Below are 16,047 nucleotides of genomic sequence, written 5' to 3'. Positions count from 1 at the left end.
CTGGCCACAGTGGGAAATACACCTCCATGTCCAACAAGAGGGGACTGAGTATGCAAGTGGTGGGTCAGCCCTGGGGATTTCATGAGAGCATTGCAAATAGGCCAAGATAGAAGTGACTATCGGCATGATGTTTATTGAAAGCTATAATGTGGATTAAAAAAAAAAAAAAGGGCTTTTTTCCTCTGGTCAGACATTGGTGCAGTTGCACACAGATGCTGGGTTTCTCAGCACTGAGTCAGGAGTTACTGGGAATATTGGGAGCCTTGTGATGGAGTTGTCTGCTTCCTGGGGAATCGCCTTTTAGATGCTTTGAAATTTGAACCGTGTAAATATATTTTCTATAAAAGCATGAATAAAGGTAAAACAATTTAAAAAATGAACCAACAACCTTGTATTGGTATTATACCTCAGGGCTACACTGTTTTCTAACAGGGTTTGACCATCATTTTTTTTTTTTTCACATTATAAGAGAAAGTTGATTCAGCCCCAGTTAGTGGGGCTCACTTGGCTGGAGTATCCTCCAGTGCACCAGAAGATGGTGGGTTTAATCCCAGTCAGGGAGCGTACGGGAGGCAACCAGTCAATCAATCTTTCTCTTTTACATCGGTAGATGATCTCTCTCTCTCTCTCCTTCCCTCACTCTAAAATCAATAGTAAACATTTCTAGTCCTAGCTGGTTTGGCTGAGTGGATAGAGCATTGGGCTGCAGACTGAAGGGTCCCAGGTTCAATTCTGGCCAAGGGCACATGCCTGTGTTGCAGGCTCAATCCCCAGTGTGGGGCAGGCAGGAGGCAGCGGATCAATGATTCTCTCTCATCATTGATGTTTCTATTTCTCTCTCTGTCTCTCCTTTTCTCTCTGAAATAATATATATATATATGTATATATATACACACACATATATATATGTATGTGTATATATATGTATGTATGTATGTGTATATATATATATATATATACATATATATATATATATATATATATATATATATATATTTAAAGTAAACACTTCTAGAAAGAAATTTAGATTTTAAAAAGAGAAAGTTTAGCCCTGGCCCGTTTGGCTCAGTGAATAGAGCAGGGGTGGGCAAACTTTTTGACTCGAGGGCCACAGTGGGTTCTTAAACTGGACCGAAGGGCCGGAACAAAAGCATGGATGGAGTGTTTGTATGAACTAATATAAATTCAAAGTAAAGGAGCGGAGGGGAGAGCAAGAGAACCCTCCGCTCTTTCGGCTCCACGGGCCGGATAGAAAGGGCCGGATCCGGCCCACGGGCCGTAGTTTGCCCACGGCTGGAATAGAGCGTCGGCCTGTGGACTGAAGGGTCCTGAATTTGATTCTGGTCAAGGGCACATGCCTGGGTTGTGGGCTTGGCCCCAAGTAAGGGGCATGCAGGAGGCAGTCAAGCAATGATTCTCTCTCATTATTGATGTTTCTACCTCTCTCTCCCTCTCCCTTCCTCTCTGAAATCAATAAAAATATATTTTTTTAAAAAAGAGAGAGAGAGCCGAAACCGGTTTGGCTCAGTGGATAGAGCGTCAGCCTGCGGACTGAAGGGTCCCAGGTTCGATTCCGGTCAAGGGCATGTACCTTGGTTGCGGGCACATCCCCAGTGGGGGGTGTGCAGGAGGCAGCTGATCGATGTTTCTCTCTCATCGATGTTTCTGGCTCTCTGTCCCTCTCCCTTCCTCTCTGTAAAATATCAATAAAATATATTTAAAAAAAAAAAAAAAAAGAGAGAGAGAGAGAGAAGATCTCCCGACTCCTCTTTTGGGAGGCAACCAAATTTTTGGTGGCCTTGTTTCGACAAGGCTGGTGAAAAAAAAAAGAGAGAGAGAGAAAGTTTACAGTCAAATCTCTCATCTTGAACAATTCGGTTCTCCACCAAGTGGTTTACAGAAAAAAAATGTCTCGGTTGTCGACTAAAACTTCAGTTTTTGACATGACAAAACACTTTCTTGCTGAAACTTCAGCATGACAAAAAGTGTCTCTCAGGCAACAAACAAAGAAGAGAATGCTTTGATTGCTGGAAAAATTGATGATTAGCACAATTTTAAAACATAAAGAGGCCATCAACCGTGATAAAGTTGTTAAGAGTGTGAAAGTGCTCACAAAACAATCATAGGAAATTGAATATGTAGAAAAAATGTTGATTGGATAAATGAAAAGCAGAACATTTCTGAGGCAGTGATATATAAAAAATTTGTTTAAGGCTAGTAGGAGGTTGTTTGATAAATTTAAGAAAAGGACTTTTTATAAATTAAACAGTACAGCCCTAGCTGGTTTGGCTCAGTGGATAGAGCGTCGGCCTGCGGACTGAAGGGTCCCAGGTTTGATTCCGGTCAAGGGCATGTACCTTGGTTGCGGGCACATACCCAGTGGGGAGTGTGCACGAGGCAGCTGATCGATGTTTCTCTCTCATTGATGTTTCTAACTCTCTATCCCTCTCCCTTCCTCTCTGTAAAAAAATCAATAAAATATATTAAAAAAATTAAACAGTACATTAGACATGAGCTATCTCTCTATATAAAAGCCTAAGGGACCATTACAACTGGACAACCGGATGACCGGATGACAGGATGACTGGACGACCGGATGACCAGCTGGTAGCTATGACACGCACTGACCACCAGGGGGCAGACACTCAATGCAGGAGCTGCCCCCTGGTGGTCAGTATGCTCCCATAGCCAACCTCCCACCTCCAGCCTCCCCCAGGCTGGCCCAAATCAGTCAAATCGCTGACCAGACTGAGGGACCACACCCATGCATGAATTCGTGCACCAGACCTCTAGTATATAAGAAAGGTTAAAACAGGGAATCATTTGGGGGATCTAGAATGGATTAATTCAATCTGTATTATTTCTAATGGGAAAAAATGATTTGGTTTTTGAACAAATGAGGTTCCACTGTATTTAGAAAGTATAGAGGCGAGAGAAAGGCAAAGGTAATGTGCCTGAGGGGGAGAAGAGGAAAATGGGAAAAGCAAGCTTGTGCATCAGGTTGACCATAATCTTTTATTTTAAATAGTTTGATTTTTAGAGAGAGAGAAAGGGAGAGGGAGAGAGAAAAAAAACATGGATGTGAGAGTGTGACATAAATCCGTGTGACATGGATCTCTCTACCAGGGATCAAGCCCAAAACCCAGACATGTGCCCTGACCAGGAATTGAACCAACAATCTTTTTTTTTTTTAAATATATTTTATTTATTGATATTTTACAGAGAGGAAGAGAGAGGGATAGAGAGTTAGAAACATCGATCAGCTGCCTCCTGCACACCTCCCACTGGGGATGTGCCCGCAACCAAGGTACATGCCCTTGACCGGAATCGAACCTGGGACCCTTCAGTCCGCAGGCCGACGCTCTATCCACTGAGCCAAACCGGTTTCGGCTGAACCAACAATCTTTTAGTCCACGGGACGACAGCACCAAACTGAGCCACACCGGCTATGGCTTGACCATGATCTTTTTTTTTTTTTAATATATTTTATTGATTTTTTACAGAGAGGAAGGGAGACCATGATCTTTTTTTTTTTTTTTTAAGTATATTTTATTGATTTTTTACAGAGAGGAAGGGAGAGGGAGAGAGAGTTAGAAACATTGATGAGAGAGAAACATCGATTGGCTGCCTCCTGCACGCCCCCTACCGGGGATTGAGCCCACAACCTGGGCATGTGCCCTGTCTGGGAATCAAACCCATAACCTCTTGGTTCATGGGTTGACACTCAACCACTGAGCAACACCAACTGGGCGCCCCAGGACAAATTTTATTGACTTTTAATCAACTCATTTAAACTTAATAAGTAGCCATTTGGGGGTAATGGTTCCATATTGCACAGCTAGGGGCTGGAATTCATGGCTCCCTAGTGGGAGCATTTTTAAAAAAATATACTTTTATTGATTTCAGAGAGGAAGGGAGAGGGAGAGAGAAATAGAAACATCAATGATGACAGAGAATCATTGGTCAGCTGCCTCCTGCACAACCCCTCCTGGGGATCGAGCCAGCAACCCAGGCATATGCCCCCGACCGGAATCAAACTCGTGACCCTTCAGTCCGTAGGACGATGCTCTATCCACTGAGCCAAGCCAGCCAGGGCTTAGTGGGAGCATTTTTAAGACACATTAATTCCTGTGGTCAACTTATTTTCCAGACTGGTTGAGCTTCTCAAGTCAGGAGGGAGTGCGGGAAGGCCAGAAGTCTGTGCTGGGTGGGACTCAAAGGCTCAGTGAACCTCCCTCCACCCTCACAGAAGCCATCTCCTGGGTCAGAAATTATCTTTATCCCATTTGTTATGCATCCATCAATTCATCAGACAGCATGGGAGACAGCTGGGGACATGGTGGATGAGAGTCTGGGTCCCTGCCCTGGGAATTGGGTAAAATATGGGGAAGACAGATGATTAACAAGGAAACAGTTCAATAAAATGATATAAGGTGGCAAGTTCTGATGGAAATAAATAGGGTATAGGGATGGGAGTGCATATAGTAGGGACTTTGGCTGGCGGGTGGTCAGGGAGGATTCTCTGAAGGCGTGACATTTGAGAGGATGCCTAAAGATGAGGAGCCAGCCATATGGCTATTTGGAGACAGGGCATTTCAGGCAGGAGGCATAGCTCATGCAAAAGCCTTGAGGTAGGAATGAATCTGGCATGGCCAGTGTGGCTGGGACAGAGAAAGCAAGGGGATAAGTGGTGGGAAGTGAGGGGGTAAAAATGGGCCAGTGGCACCCTAGCTGGTTTGGCTCAGTGGGTAGAGCATTGGCCTGTGGACTGAAGGGTCCTGGGTTCGATTCCAGTCAAGGGCACATGCCTGGGTTGCAGGTTCGATCCCCAGTAGGGGCGAGCAGGAGGCAGTCTATCAATGATTCTCTCTCATCATTGATGTTTCTATCTCTCTCTCCCTCTTCCTTCCTCTCCGAAATATATATATATTAAAAAACAATAATGGGCTAGTGGCTGGACCTTGCAGGGCCTTTGGAAGGGGAGGAGAAAGGGTGACTTCTGAGATGCTGGGAAGTTTACAGCGGCGCCTTTGTCTTTGCAGTCCCCTTTGGTCGGTGGGGGAACTTGGTGAGGGCAGGGGCAGGCCACATTTGGATGGGAATTGAGCCCCCTCCCCACCTCCTGGGCCCACCCCCTTCACAGTGTCAGCCCGTGTTCCCTTTGGTGCAGGTGGAGCTGGGATTTCTGGTGCAGCTGCAGCTCTGGGCCTTTCCAGCCCAGGGGAAGAAGGGCTGGATGGGAAGATGGGGCTGGGGAAGGAGGCTGTAGAAGAAGTCACAAGGAAATCAGAAAGAACCTGCCAGGTTGTAACCTTTGGGCCCCAGGTGACCTCAGCTGATGCTGGGAACCGTGAGCGGGCAGCAGAGGCAGGGAGACTCCGGGCACCCCTGGATAGCCCCCTAGCACACAGTGGGGTAAGTGGTGGCTGAGCTCAGGTCAGGGGGCAGAGCTGGAGGCCAGAGGAAACCAGCTGGAAACCAGCCCTGGGCAGTGTCCACTCCTGCGCCTGGCAGGTGACTGGAGGAATGGAGCCCTCGGGGAGGGCTGGCTGGGGAGCTCAGAGACTCAGGCTTATCTCTGTAAATGAAGCTAAAGATTAGAGTCTTTGGGGAGAAGCTGAGGTGGGGTAGGGTGGGGTGGGGACTGCTTGCTGGGGGTGGGCATTTTGAGCTGGAAAAAGCATGCAGGCTGGGGGAAAGGCATCTGCAAAGACTGGAGGCCTGGAAGGACAAGACTGTCCAACTAATTCACAGTCCTGCCTCATGCTGGGCCTTGTTGGCCTCAGCAGCCTTTCTGCCTCTGTCACAGTCACCACCTTAGAAAGGCCTGCCTTGGTCACCCTAGTCACCTTTAGCCATATCCCCCATTTTGTTCACAACCCTTATCCTCTCCCAAGCAGCATGAGCAGAGCCGGGAGGCACTAGGGTAAGGTGATAGAGGCACTTGTCCCAGGCACAAAATTTAAGGAATGCCAAAAAACTCAGCTACCAAAATTCATAGTATTTTCATGCAATATTTTAAAAGGTGAAACACGTGCAAAGAACCCCGGAGAAACAAAATATCATGATTTTATTAAAAAAAAAATTTATTTGTTAAGCTTCACTGGAGGATTTTTTAGAGAGAGTGGAAGAAAGGGAAGGAGATAGACACATTGATTGGTTGCCTCCCGCACACGCCCGACTGGGGCCAAAATTGAACTTGCAACCCAGGTACGTGCCCTTGATCGGGAATAGAACCGGGTCGACGCTCTAATCATTGGTCCAGGGTGAAAATATCATGATTTTTAAATAAAGGCAGGATCCGACCCTGCACTTGCACCTTGCCTCACTCTTCTCACCTTAGTCCTTACCCTGGAATGAGTAAAAGAACGTATGAATTATGAGGAGATTCGGCTCCTGAAAACTAATGCTGAAACCTGGAACCCGGGCCTAGCCCACCCCATATCGGTTCCGCCCACCACAGCCCCGCCCCCAATCAAGACCTACCCGTCAACCTCAACTCGGTTCCGCCCACCCTACGCTTAGCTCCGCCCCCAAGTCCGGTTGCGCCGGCGCCCGGTGCCCAGGTCCAGGCTCCAGCCCCAGGCTCCGGCCCCTCGGGCCTCCGGGCTTGCCGCTTGCCTGCGCGTCACTTCCGGGAAGGCAGCGGGAGCGAGGCTGACTTCCGCCCGCGGGGGAGCGGCGGCGGCGGCGGCGGCGGTGCAGGAGTAGGAGGCCGAGCCGCGGCGCCGAGGGACCGACGGGCGGACAGGCGGGTGGCCAGGAGCCATGGAGTGTGGCCCCGGGACTGGGGTGCGCGGGCCGCGGCGGTGAGTGCGTAACAGGGGCAGGCATGGCGGCGTGGTGCCGCCCTGGCCGTTTGGGGAGCCGGGCCCGGCCGCGAGGCTGGGGCAGCCTGGTCGGACTCCCCCGAAACCCCGCACTCCCGGGGTAGCCGCAGTGTTCTCGCAGGGACCCCACGCCAGGGGCGAGGACCGCGGGCCAGCGTTCCCACTTTGGCAGAGCCCTGTCCCCCCTCCACTAAGCCTTCCGACGTGGGGCGGACACCCACCCTCCTATGACGCGGTCCCCGCTTCCTTCCCCCCCTCCATTCTGCCCTCCGGCGTGGAGGTGAACGCCCACCCCCCCTGGGATGCGGCCTCCGCCTTCTGGGAGTGCGCTGCCCGAGCCGCGGACTCTGCCCCTGCCCCGGAACCGGCTCTCCAGCCCAACACCCGGGGCTGCGGGCCCGTAGCCAAGCCCTGCTTCCTAAACGTCTCCCAGACGCCTGTGTCCCTTCGCAGGCTTCCCGGCCTCCGCTCCATTTCAAGGAACATCCACAGTCTCTAACCCCGGTTCAGGATTCCTCCGGGGCTCCCTGTTTCCCACAGAATGAAGTCCAATATCTGCAGCAGAGCGCACGGGCGCGGCCTGACCCTGGCCTTCTCCGGGGCCCCTCTGGTCGCCTCTTTCTCCCAGTGTCTCCTCTAGCCAGGACCCGCGGTTCCTGGAAGGCGCCGCCACCACTGGGGTTTGCCCATGCTCTTTCCTCTGCCCTGTCCCCTGTCATTTGGTCACTGTCTCCACCGATCAGACTGCACCTTCCAGGCAGCTTTCCTACCCTGACTGGCTGGGTGAGGTGCCGTCACCGCCGTTAGTATTTAGGTCGTCCTAGTATTGCAATTGCCTTGTTTCTTCCGTGGTCCTCTTAACACCTCCAGCCTGCATGGAACCTGGCAGCATCTGCTTGTGAGTGAAATCCCTGGAGCTTTGGATCCCAGGGGTGTGTGCCCAGTGATTGAGGCACCCGAATGTGCACTGCCCAGTCTGAGGCCTGGCTCTTGGGGCACTACTCAGTGATACTCATAAATGATGTGCAGGAGGTCCCAGCTGTGTATGTCCTAAGAGAGACTGTCCCTGATCCCTGTCAAATCTGGCAAACTCTGTAGCTTTCCCATTTCCTCTTTTCCCCTTGTCATTTGCCCATTCGTTCAGCCATTGTTTATTGAGCAAAAACAGATAGTGGTCCTACCCTCATGGAGTTTTTCTCTGGTTGTAACTGGGAACCATGAGAGCATGGTGGACGTGGGGTGGGGGTACCTGACCAGGTTTAGGCCTCTTTGAAGGCACTGAAGTGAGATCTGAATGGTGGAAAGGACAAGAGCAAGGACCATCAAATGAGATTGGGGAGGGGGTCCCCAGGAGGGAAGCTGCATGGGCTCTGGCTCTGAGGCATAGTGGGCAATGTGGCTCGTCTGAGGAGAGTGAGGGACACCAGATGAGTGAGGCTGGAGAGGTCCCTCCAGCCAACTGCCAACCTGGCAGGCTGTGATGAGGGATTTTATCTCAACTCTGAAAATAGAGAGGTGGTATGATCAGATTTGTGTTGTGAAAAGACCTTTCAGCTGCTGGGGGGTGGGGAGAATGGCCTAGAGTGCTGTGATGGTAGCCAAGGGGGCACCAGCAAGGAAGGAGACTGCTGAAGTCCAGGTGATGACAGAGGAGGGGACCAGTGGCAGTTAAAGAGAGAAAGAGCCAACAGGGAGGAGTCAAGGACCGCATCCAGGTTCCTGGTTTGGTCAGTGTGGCTTGGCCACCTTGGTGTACTCCTTTATCCTCAGGGTTGTGGGAGACCTCCTACCTGCCCCCCTGGCTCTCAACTAGGTCTTCCTCTCAAAACCAGATTTCATGCCCAGCCGGTATGGCTCAGTGGTTGAGTGTCGACCCATGGGTGAGGAGGTCACTGGTGCAATTTCCGTTTAGGGCATAGGCCTGGATTGTAGTTTGATCCCCAGTAGAGGGTGTGCAGAAGGAAGCTGATCAATGTTTCTCTCCAATCGATGTTTCTGTCTCTCCCTCTCTTGGAAATCAATAAAAACATGTATGTTTGTCTTTTTAAAAAAACCTAGCTTTCACAGAGCCACCTAAACTTCAAACCTTTTACTCCCTGCTTGCAGCAGTGGACCATCACCTGTTGGGGCCTGGACCTCTTTGAGAATATGTTGGTTGAAATTTGGGGACACATAATTCTTTCTTGGGGGGTACACTGTGGGGTGTTAAGCAGCATCCCTGGCCTCCACCCTCTTAATGCCAGGAGCTCCCTTCCCCAGTCCTCATAACCAAAAATGTCTCCAGACATTGGCAAGTGTTCCCATCTGAAACCAGTATGATAGACCCTCTCTTCTGAAAAATACTTGCACATAAGGTGTGCATCCTGCCTGGAAGCTGTCCATGCCCTCACCTTGGCTTTTGCAGTTCTCCTACTCCCCTCTGTGCCCCAAATCTGGGTGACAGCAGGATGTGGCTCTCTCCAGCCCTTAGTCGCAGGTCACAGGTCTGGAAGGAGTAGGTGTGTTCTGGACCTCAGACTTCTCTGACGTACTCTGAATTTGAGTGTCCCTGGCCCCAATGGTTTTCAAATGCAGTGGCCTCAAAACTGAACGTGTCAAGGTCCTCTGATGCTAAAGCTGAGTAGTGTGTGTCTCCCTCCTTCGGTCTGTAGGGAAAGCGTAATAAGTGGTCAGGTTTTCTCAAACCTGTTTTTTTCCTAGTCTCTCCTTTCACAGCTCTCTGTATATGATTGTAGTTCTTTTAGCAGTTTACCTGTAGTCTATTTAGTTTCACGATGCTCTGTCAAAAGGAAGAACATTTGAGCTTCTACTCTGAGCCATGTCCCCTGCCCACTACTAAACCCCTCATGTCATTTACTATTCCTGTGATGTGAGTGGTGTCTTATTGATGGATAAGGAAACTGAGGCTCTGGGAGGATAAGTGACTTGCTCCAGGTCCCAGACCCTGAAGTTGGAAGAGCTGGAGGAGGAGCCTCAGCTCCCATGACCCATCACACCCTCTACAGCCTGGCCCCTGGGCTTGGCCCCCAGCACAGGGGAGAGCCATTGTTCAGCTCTTAGCCTGAGATGTATCCTGCTTTTGTTCCCAGAGCCTTTATTGTGTTTCCTCTGCCTGGGCTCCTCTGTCTCATGTCCTCAGGCGGGCCCAACCCATATCAGCGCCCCTATCAGGGAGCTTTTAGGTCCCTGTCTGAAGTCTGTTCTTGCTTCAGCTGCTCTCTCTCTCTGTGTGTGTGTGTGTTGGGGGTGGGGGCTGGGTGTCTGGGCCAGCCCTGTGGACAGAAGCATGGGGGGGAGGGCGTGGTGGTGACAGGGTTTCCCTGGGCCCAGAACTGGAGGAAAAGAGCTGGAGTGGGCCAGGGAGTTTGCTTGCCCAGCACAGTCATCAGGTTGTGGCTGGGCTGACGAATGGGCTTACATGGCAAGATTTGGTGACTGCAAGCTGAGGAAGGGTGGGGACAAGTCAGTTTTGGGTCCCACAGAAGCCACTTGGGAGGTACATGGTCCCCTGAGAGTGGTAAGCTGGGCTTGCAGGTCTGTGGGGCAGAGGGTGGAGCAGTCTTGATCAGGAGAGAGTGGACTGGGCTTTGGGGAAGGCCAAGAGGCTCAGGCCATGTGAGATTGGGTCCCCGACTCTGGTTGTTCCTGGGGAAACTCATATGTTGCTGTTCTTTGCAGGACTTTCCTGTGCAGGACATGGAGACGTGAGGCTGCAAGGCTCCCGAGGGCTCGGCTTGGACCGAGATGGGGCTGGGCTGCTGCCTCCTAACAGGGCTTTTGTCTGGGGCAGTGGCTGGGGGTTGCCCTCCCCCCTCTCCCACCCGCATCTCAGAGCAACCCTACCCCTCTGCTGCTGAGCGAGGCCTGTCCTGGGGCCCAGTGCCCGCCATGAACGGCCTGTCGGTGACTGAGCTCTGCTGCCTCTTCTGTTGCCCGCCCTGCCCTGGCCGCATTGCCGCCAAGCTCGCCTTCCTGCCGCCGGAGCCCACCTACTCGCTGGTGCCTGAGCCTGAGCCCAGGCCTGGTGGGGCTGGGGCCACCGCCTTGGGGACCCTGCGGGCCTCCACGGGCACCCCCAGACGTTGGAAGCTCCACCTGATGGAGCGCTCTGATTTCCAGTACAGCCAGCGTGAGCTGGACACTATTGAGGTCTTCCTGACCAAGAGCAGCCGGGGCAACCGCGTTGCCTGCATGTATGTGCGCTGTGTGCCCGGAGCCAGGTGAGCCTTTAGGACTGGACCAGACAGACCCAGAGCCAAGAAGGATGGAGGGGCGGGACCTGGGCAGAGCCCCATGCTCATCTTCATGGTTCCTGGAATGCCAAAATGGGATGAAAGCCCACTGGGGGTTGTGGGTGCCTGGGGGTGCTTCTTGCCAAGGTCTGGCAGACCAGAGCTACCAAGGGTGTGCCTCACTCTGCTCAGGGCCGCTGCTCAGCTCCCTTAAGCTCTTACTGCCAGGTGCCCTTCCATTTGTAGCTCCTCTCATTATCCCATCTTGCAGATGAGGACCCTGAGGCTGAGGGAAGTGGCTTCAGGTGGCTGTGTCACATCACCACTCTAATAGGAGCAGGGTCTCTCAGGCGCTCGGTGTCCATTGAAGTCTTGGTACTTGAGGCTGCTGGTGGCTCAGGCTCAATCTACCTTCCCATTAAGAGGGCACCTCAGGACCTGCAAGCAGAGCTCTTTCCTGAGCCTGAGGGGTGGGGCAGAGGCAGGTTTTCCAGGTGCTTCTGCCTCACACCAGGCAGGTTTTGACTTCAGGTCTAAGTTCAGAGGGAGAGTTCTTACATTTCCTCTGGGCCAGGCAGGGCTGGCGGGAGTGGGAGCTGGGACCCAGTAGTGCTGGAGGAAGAGGACCTTGAGAGTCTGTTGGCGAGGAGTCACCTCATTGCCTGCTCTTGGCAGGACCTCGGCAGGCCCTGTTAGCGGCAGCTTGGCAGGCCTGTCATGGGACACAAGAGCTGAAGTGAATGCCATGGTCATTTTCTGCAGGAGAAGGAGACCCAAACCACTGTGATCAGGGTTTGGCTTTATTCACTTGTGGGGCAGGGGACGGGCCAACTGTCAGGAAGTGAGGGGACAGCTCTGTTGATGAAGTCTCAGAGCAGCAGGCCCACATGCCTGCTGTCCTCAGGGGCTGTTGGAGTCCCTCCAAAAGGAATGGACTCAAGGAGAGGCGGCTGGGCCCATCCTGTGCTCAGAATGTGACAGAGATCACACAGGCAGGAGGAGCTAGGCTATTTTGCTGCATAGGCCGCCTATCCTCCTCCCCCTTCCCCACAACATTCCTTTCCCTTCCTGGTTGAGGTGTGAGTAGACCCCTCTTTCTCTTGCCCTCTGACCCTGTCTTCTCCCACCCCGCTAGGTACACAGTCCTTTTCTCACATGGCAATGCAGTGGACCTGGGCCAGATGAGCAGCTTCTACATTGGCCTGGGCACACGCATCAACTGTAATATCTTCTCCTATGACTACTCGGGCTATGGCGTTAGCTCGGGCAGGCCCTCTGAGAAGAACCTCTATGCCGACATCGATGCTGCCTGGCAGGCCTTGCGCACCCGGTGAGCTGTGTGCCGGGGACTTGGTCAACCTAAAGTGTCCCCTTGGAGGGAACCAGAAACTGTGAAACAGGGTGGGTTGGAAGGTGCCCCACTAGGGACTTAGGCCTACCTCCCTGGGGAGGAAGGAAGCCTGGGCCAAGTCATTGTGGGTGGCCTTGCTGGAGAGGGGAACTGTCAGTGGCCACAGTGGTCCAGATGATGAGGCCTGACCCGTATCCCTTCAGCATGGTAACAGATATGCTTGGTGTGCAGGCAGGCATGTTGGCAGTCTTCAAAACTCCCTGGGCAGGGGCAGGGATGGGCTGGGGCTGTCTCCAAGGGAGTGGAGGTTCCCTCAGAAAGAAATGTTAAGTGGAGGACCTTGGGCCCAGTGGTAGCATGTGAGGGCTGTGTGAATGAATTGTGGGAGCCCCAAGGCAAAGGGAGCACATGGGGTTCAGGGCTGGGCTGGGCTGCATTGGGATTCTGGGGGCAGGCCTATGAGGTACTTAACAGCTGTGGAACTTGGCCTCATCCTGGGTCAGTGGGTAGGGGTGGGGCTCCTCTAGGCTTAGAGAGTTCTGTTGGGCAGCTTGGTGCCTGGCACAGCTCTGATGGCTGATGGGAGGTCAGTGAGCAGAGGACATCCACATACTTGACTCAGGGCCATTCCCTCTCTGGACCTCCACCATCCTGGTCAACCAGATCCTGGGCAGACCCCTCCCACCCTAATACTCACTCACTGAAGCACATTTACTCTGTCTCTGAGCCAGCGTTTGCAGCGTGCTGCCCTGTGCCCAGCACTGCTCTATAAGGAGGTTAACCCTGGCCTTCCTGGAGGTAGAGCCCTATCCACCGTCTGCTGGGAGATACCCTACTTCAGCCCTGCCAGACCCTCTCCTTTGAGGCCCAAAGTCAGTCTGCCCTGGGGAGATGGGGCTCATAGTGATGGACCAGGTGGTCCCTTTGGCAGGCCCTGGGAGCAGGGTCCCCTGACACCAGGGACCTGTCTTGGGTGGTGTGATACAGATACATGCCTGCCCTCAACTGCCTCAACCCTTCTGTCCTTGCTTGCACTGGGGGTTGCTAGCAGAATCAGACACCGCTGTGGGGTGAGGGCTAGGAGCTTTGTCCATTGTCCATCTATCCTGTCACCAGCATTGACTTCCAGAGACTTGGTCCCTAAGCTCCAACAGCTTAGAGGCAGTAGGAGGCTTGTGCCCAAGCAGTGCCTGGGGCTGGGGAGGCCTGGGGGGGGAAGAGTCACTCCATTTGTCACCTGTTGAGTCTATTCAGGTGGAGATGGCCAGGGGCTGCTGAGGTCCCTGCTTGGTGCTGGGTGATAGGGCTATGCTGGTGCTCAGCACAGTGGTGGCCATGGCAACCTGGGAGCAGACTGGGGAGGAGTGACCAGGTAGCATCCTTGAGGCCTGGGGATAGGCTGGGGTTAACATGTAGTGTTAACCCCAGGGACAGGTGGGGATAACCCTGTAGACAGGGAGGTGGAATCTGGCTTTTCAGGTGTGTTCCTCAAGTGAGATGCAGAACTGTCCTGGCCCCTATCTACCACGAAGAGGGATGTCCCTTTGGGTTTGGGGTCTGATGTGTTGGAGAGCCTTGGAGGCCACCTGCATGCGGAGGGTGGCAAGTGGGTCCCCATGTGGTTGGGAATAGGCATATAGGGGCTGTGGAAATGGCTTGGAGCTGGATCAGCTGTGCTGTGGGATTCTAGGGGAGGCATGTGGGAGGCATGACAGGGCTGGGGAAGGGGCTGTGGTTGGGATTTGAAGGTGGGAGTTGGTGCTGAGGAGGGTGACCCAGAACTTGGCCACTATATAGGGAAGGTGCCAGAAGGAGTTAGCACACACCCACCTCCCCAACAGCAGTGGATATTCTACTCACCAGTGTTGTACTGAGCACCTAATTGGACATGGAGAACACCAAGGGGTGACACGTCGGGACAGCTGCCTCAATTCCCCACAGCAAAGGGGGTGGGGAAAGGGTGCAGGCAGGAAGACAGCCCCCTCCCCCAAAGAGCTATCTAATTCAGAATAGCAGGGACAGGAAAACTCCAAGCAGAATCTGGATGTGGCCTTGGTCAAGTGTGTATAGGGTTGGGGGTTGACAGGGTGACCTGGAGAAGTAGGAGAGACCCCAGAGCTACCCTGCTCCCAGCAGCCTTTGTGGGGCCCTCACCAGGTGCGCTCCTTACACATGAAGAAGTAGATCCTGTTGGAGAAACAGGGTAGATACAGGTGACTGGGTCTGCGGCCTGGTTGGGGTGGGTTGGGGACAGCTGTCTTCACACCTGCAGGGGCCCTGCCTCCCTACTAAGTGCACCGCCTCTGTTGGGGGCCAGGGGAGGGTCCCTGGGACCAGCCTAGTTGCCTAGAACTGTCCTAGGAGAATGGGGGACAGACTGCTCAAAGAGGGAGGGCTGTGGGAGGGGAGTGTTGCAGTTGCAGCTGACCCTGTCCCACTGCCAGGTACGGCATCAGTCCAGATAGCATCGTCCTGTATGGGCAGAGCATCGGCACAGTGCCCACCGTGGACCTGGCCTCCCGCTACGAGTGCGCTGCGGTGGTGCTGCACTCCCCGCTCACCTCGGGCATGCGTGTTGCCTTCCCAGACACCAGGAAGACCTACTGCTTTGATGCTTTCCCCAAGTGAGCGCTGGGCTGCCCTGGGAACCTGGGCGGGGGTGGGGCCTTGGTGGGGCGGGGCTTGGAGGCCTGACGCGCCCCACCCTGCAGCATCGAGAAGGTGTCCAAGATCACATCGCCGGTGCTTATCATCCATGGCACGGAGGACGAGGTGATCGACTTCTCGCACGGGCTGGCGCTCTATGAACGCTGCCCCAAGGCTGTGGAGCCGCTGTGGGTGGAGGGCGCCGGGCACAACGACATTGAGCTCTACAGCCAGTACCTGGAACGCCTGCGCCGCTTCATCTCCCAAGAGCTGCCCAGCCAGCGCGCGTAGTGGAGCTGCTGCGCCCCAAGCCAAGCCAGGAACAGACCTCAGCAATAAGGCGGTGCCCCGGCCCCAGGGGCTGCATGTGTACCCCTCGTGAGCCCCAGTCCCCCCAGGCAGCTGGCCGGCAATGAGGTTGAAACTGTCCCCTGCCTAGGGGCTGTAGACGATATGCAAGGGGCAGAGCCACGCTTTTCTTTTGGAAGCAAAACAAAGGAAAAAGGTGAAAAATTAAAGATTAAAAATTTTAACGTTTCTTCCCTTTCATGGTTCGTGTGTGCTCTCCCCAGGGCTCAGCGAGTTCTCAAAATGTGCTGGGCTTGTCCCCAAACCCCCAGGAAAGTTCACAAATGCAGATGCCACCATCTCTCCCACGGAAGAAGGGGTTGGGTTTAGGTCCCAACCGAGCATCCCTTGAGCTTGCTGTTGTCTGGGTGGTGTTATCTGGGAGGGTGGTGGGCGCCCTGTCTTTTCAAAACCCTTGAGGAGTAGGGTGAGTAGCCGCAGCGGGTATGTGCTCGGCCTGCTCTGGGGCCCCAGTGAGGCACCCTTCCGCTCCCATAATGGATAAGGACACTGCACAATCACTCCCTTGGTAGATAAGGATACTGCAATCACAAGGCTCCTCTTCCTGTCCTGGGGGCGGGCTGCACAGAGTGCCAAGACAGCTCACCAAGGTTCTGAGGGGCCAGGCCAGGTCACTTCC

The 16,047-nt window shown here is 53.5% G+C and overlaps 1 protein-coding gene across 1 annotated transcript; it reads left to right on the top strand.

Annotated features, from left to right (window-relative positions):
* The first annotated feature begins 6,529 nt into the window (after positions 1–6,529).
* ABHD17A (abhydrolase domain containing 17A, depalmitoylase) lies at positions 6,530–15,607 on the top strand. The gene is made up of 5 exons (XM_080676078.1): positions 6,530–6,809; positions 10,509–11,050; positions 12,198–12,392; positions 14,858–15,037; positions 15,125–15,607. The coding sequence occupies exons 2-5, from the start codon at positions 10,575–10,577 to the stop codon at positions 15,348–15,350; spliced, it is 1,077 nt and encodes a 358-aa protein (XP_080532204.1). The 5' UTR covers positions 6,530–6,809; positions 10,509–10,574; the 3' UTR covers positions 15,351–15,607.
* The last annotated feature ends 440 nt before the right edge of the window (positions 15,608–16,047 follow it).

The sequence above is a fragment of the Plecotus auritus genome, assembly GCF_963455305.1.
Source record: "Plecotus auritus genome assembly, chromosome: 6".
NCBI lineage: Eukaryota > Metazoa > Chordata > Mammalia > Chiroptera > Vespertilionidae > Plecotus > Plecotus auritus.
The sequence above is the reverse complement of the archived record's forward strand: the minus strand, read 5'-3'. Positions and strand labels throughout refer to the sequence as shown.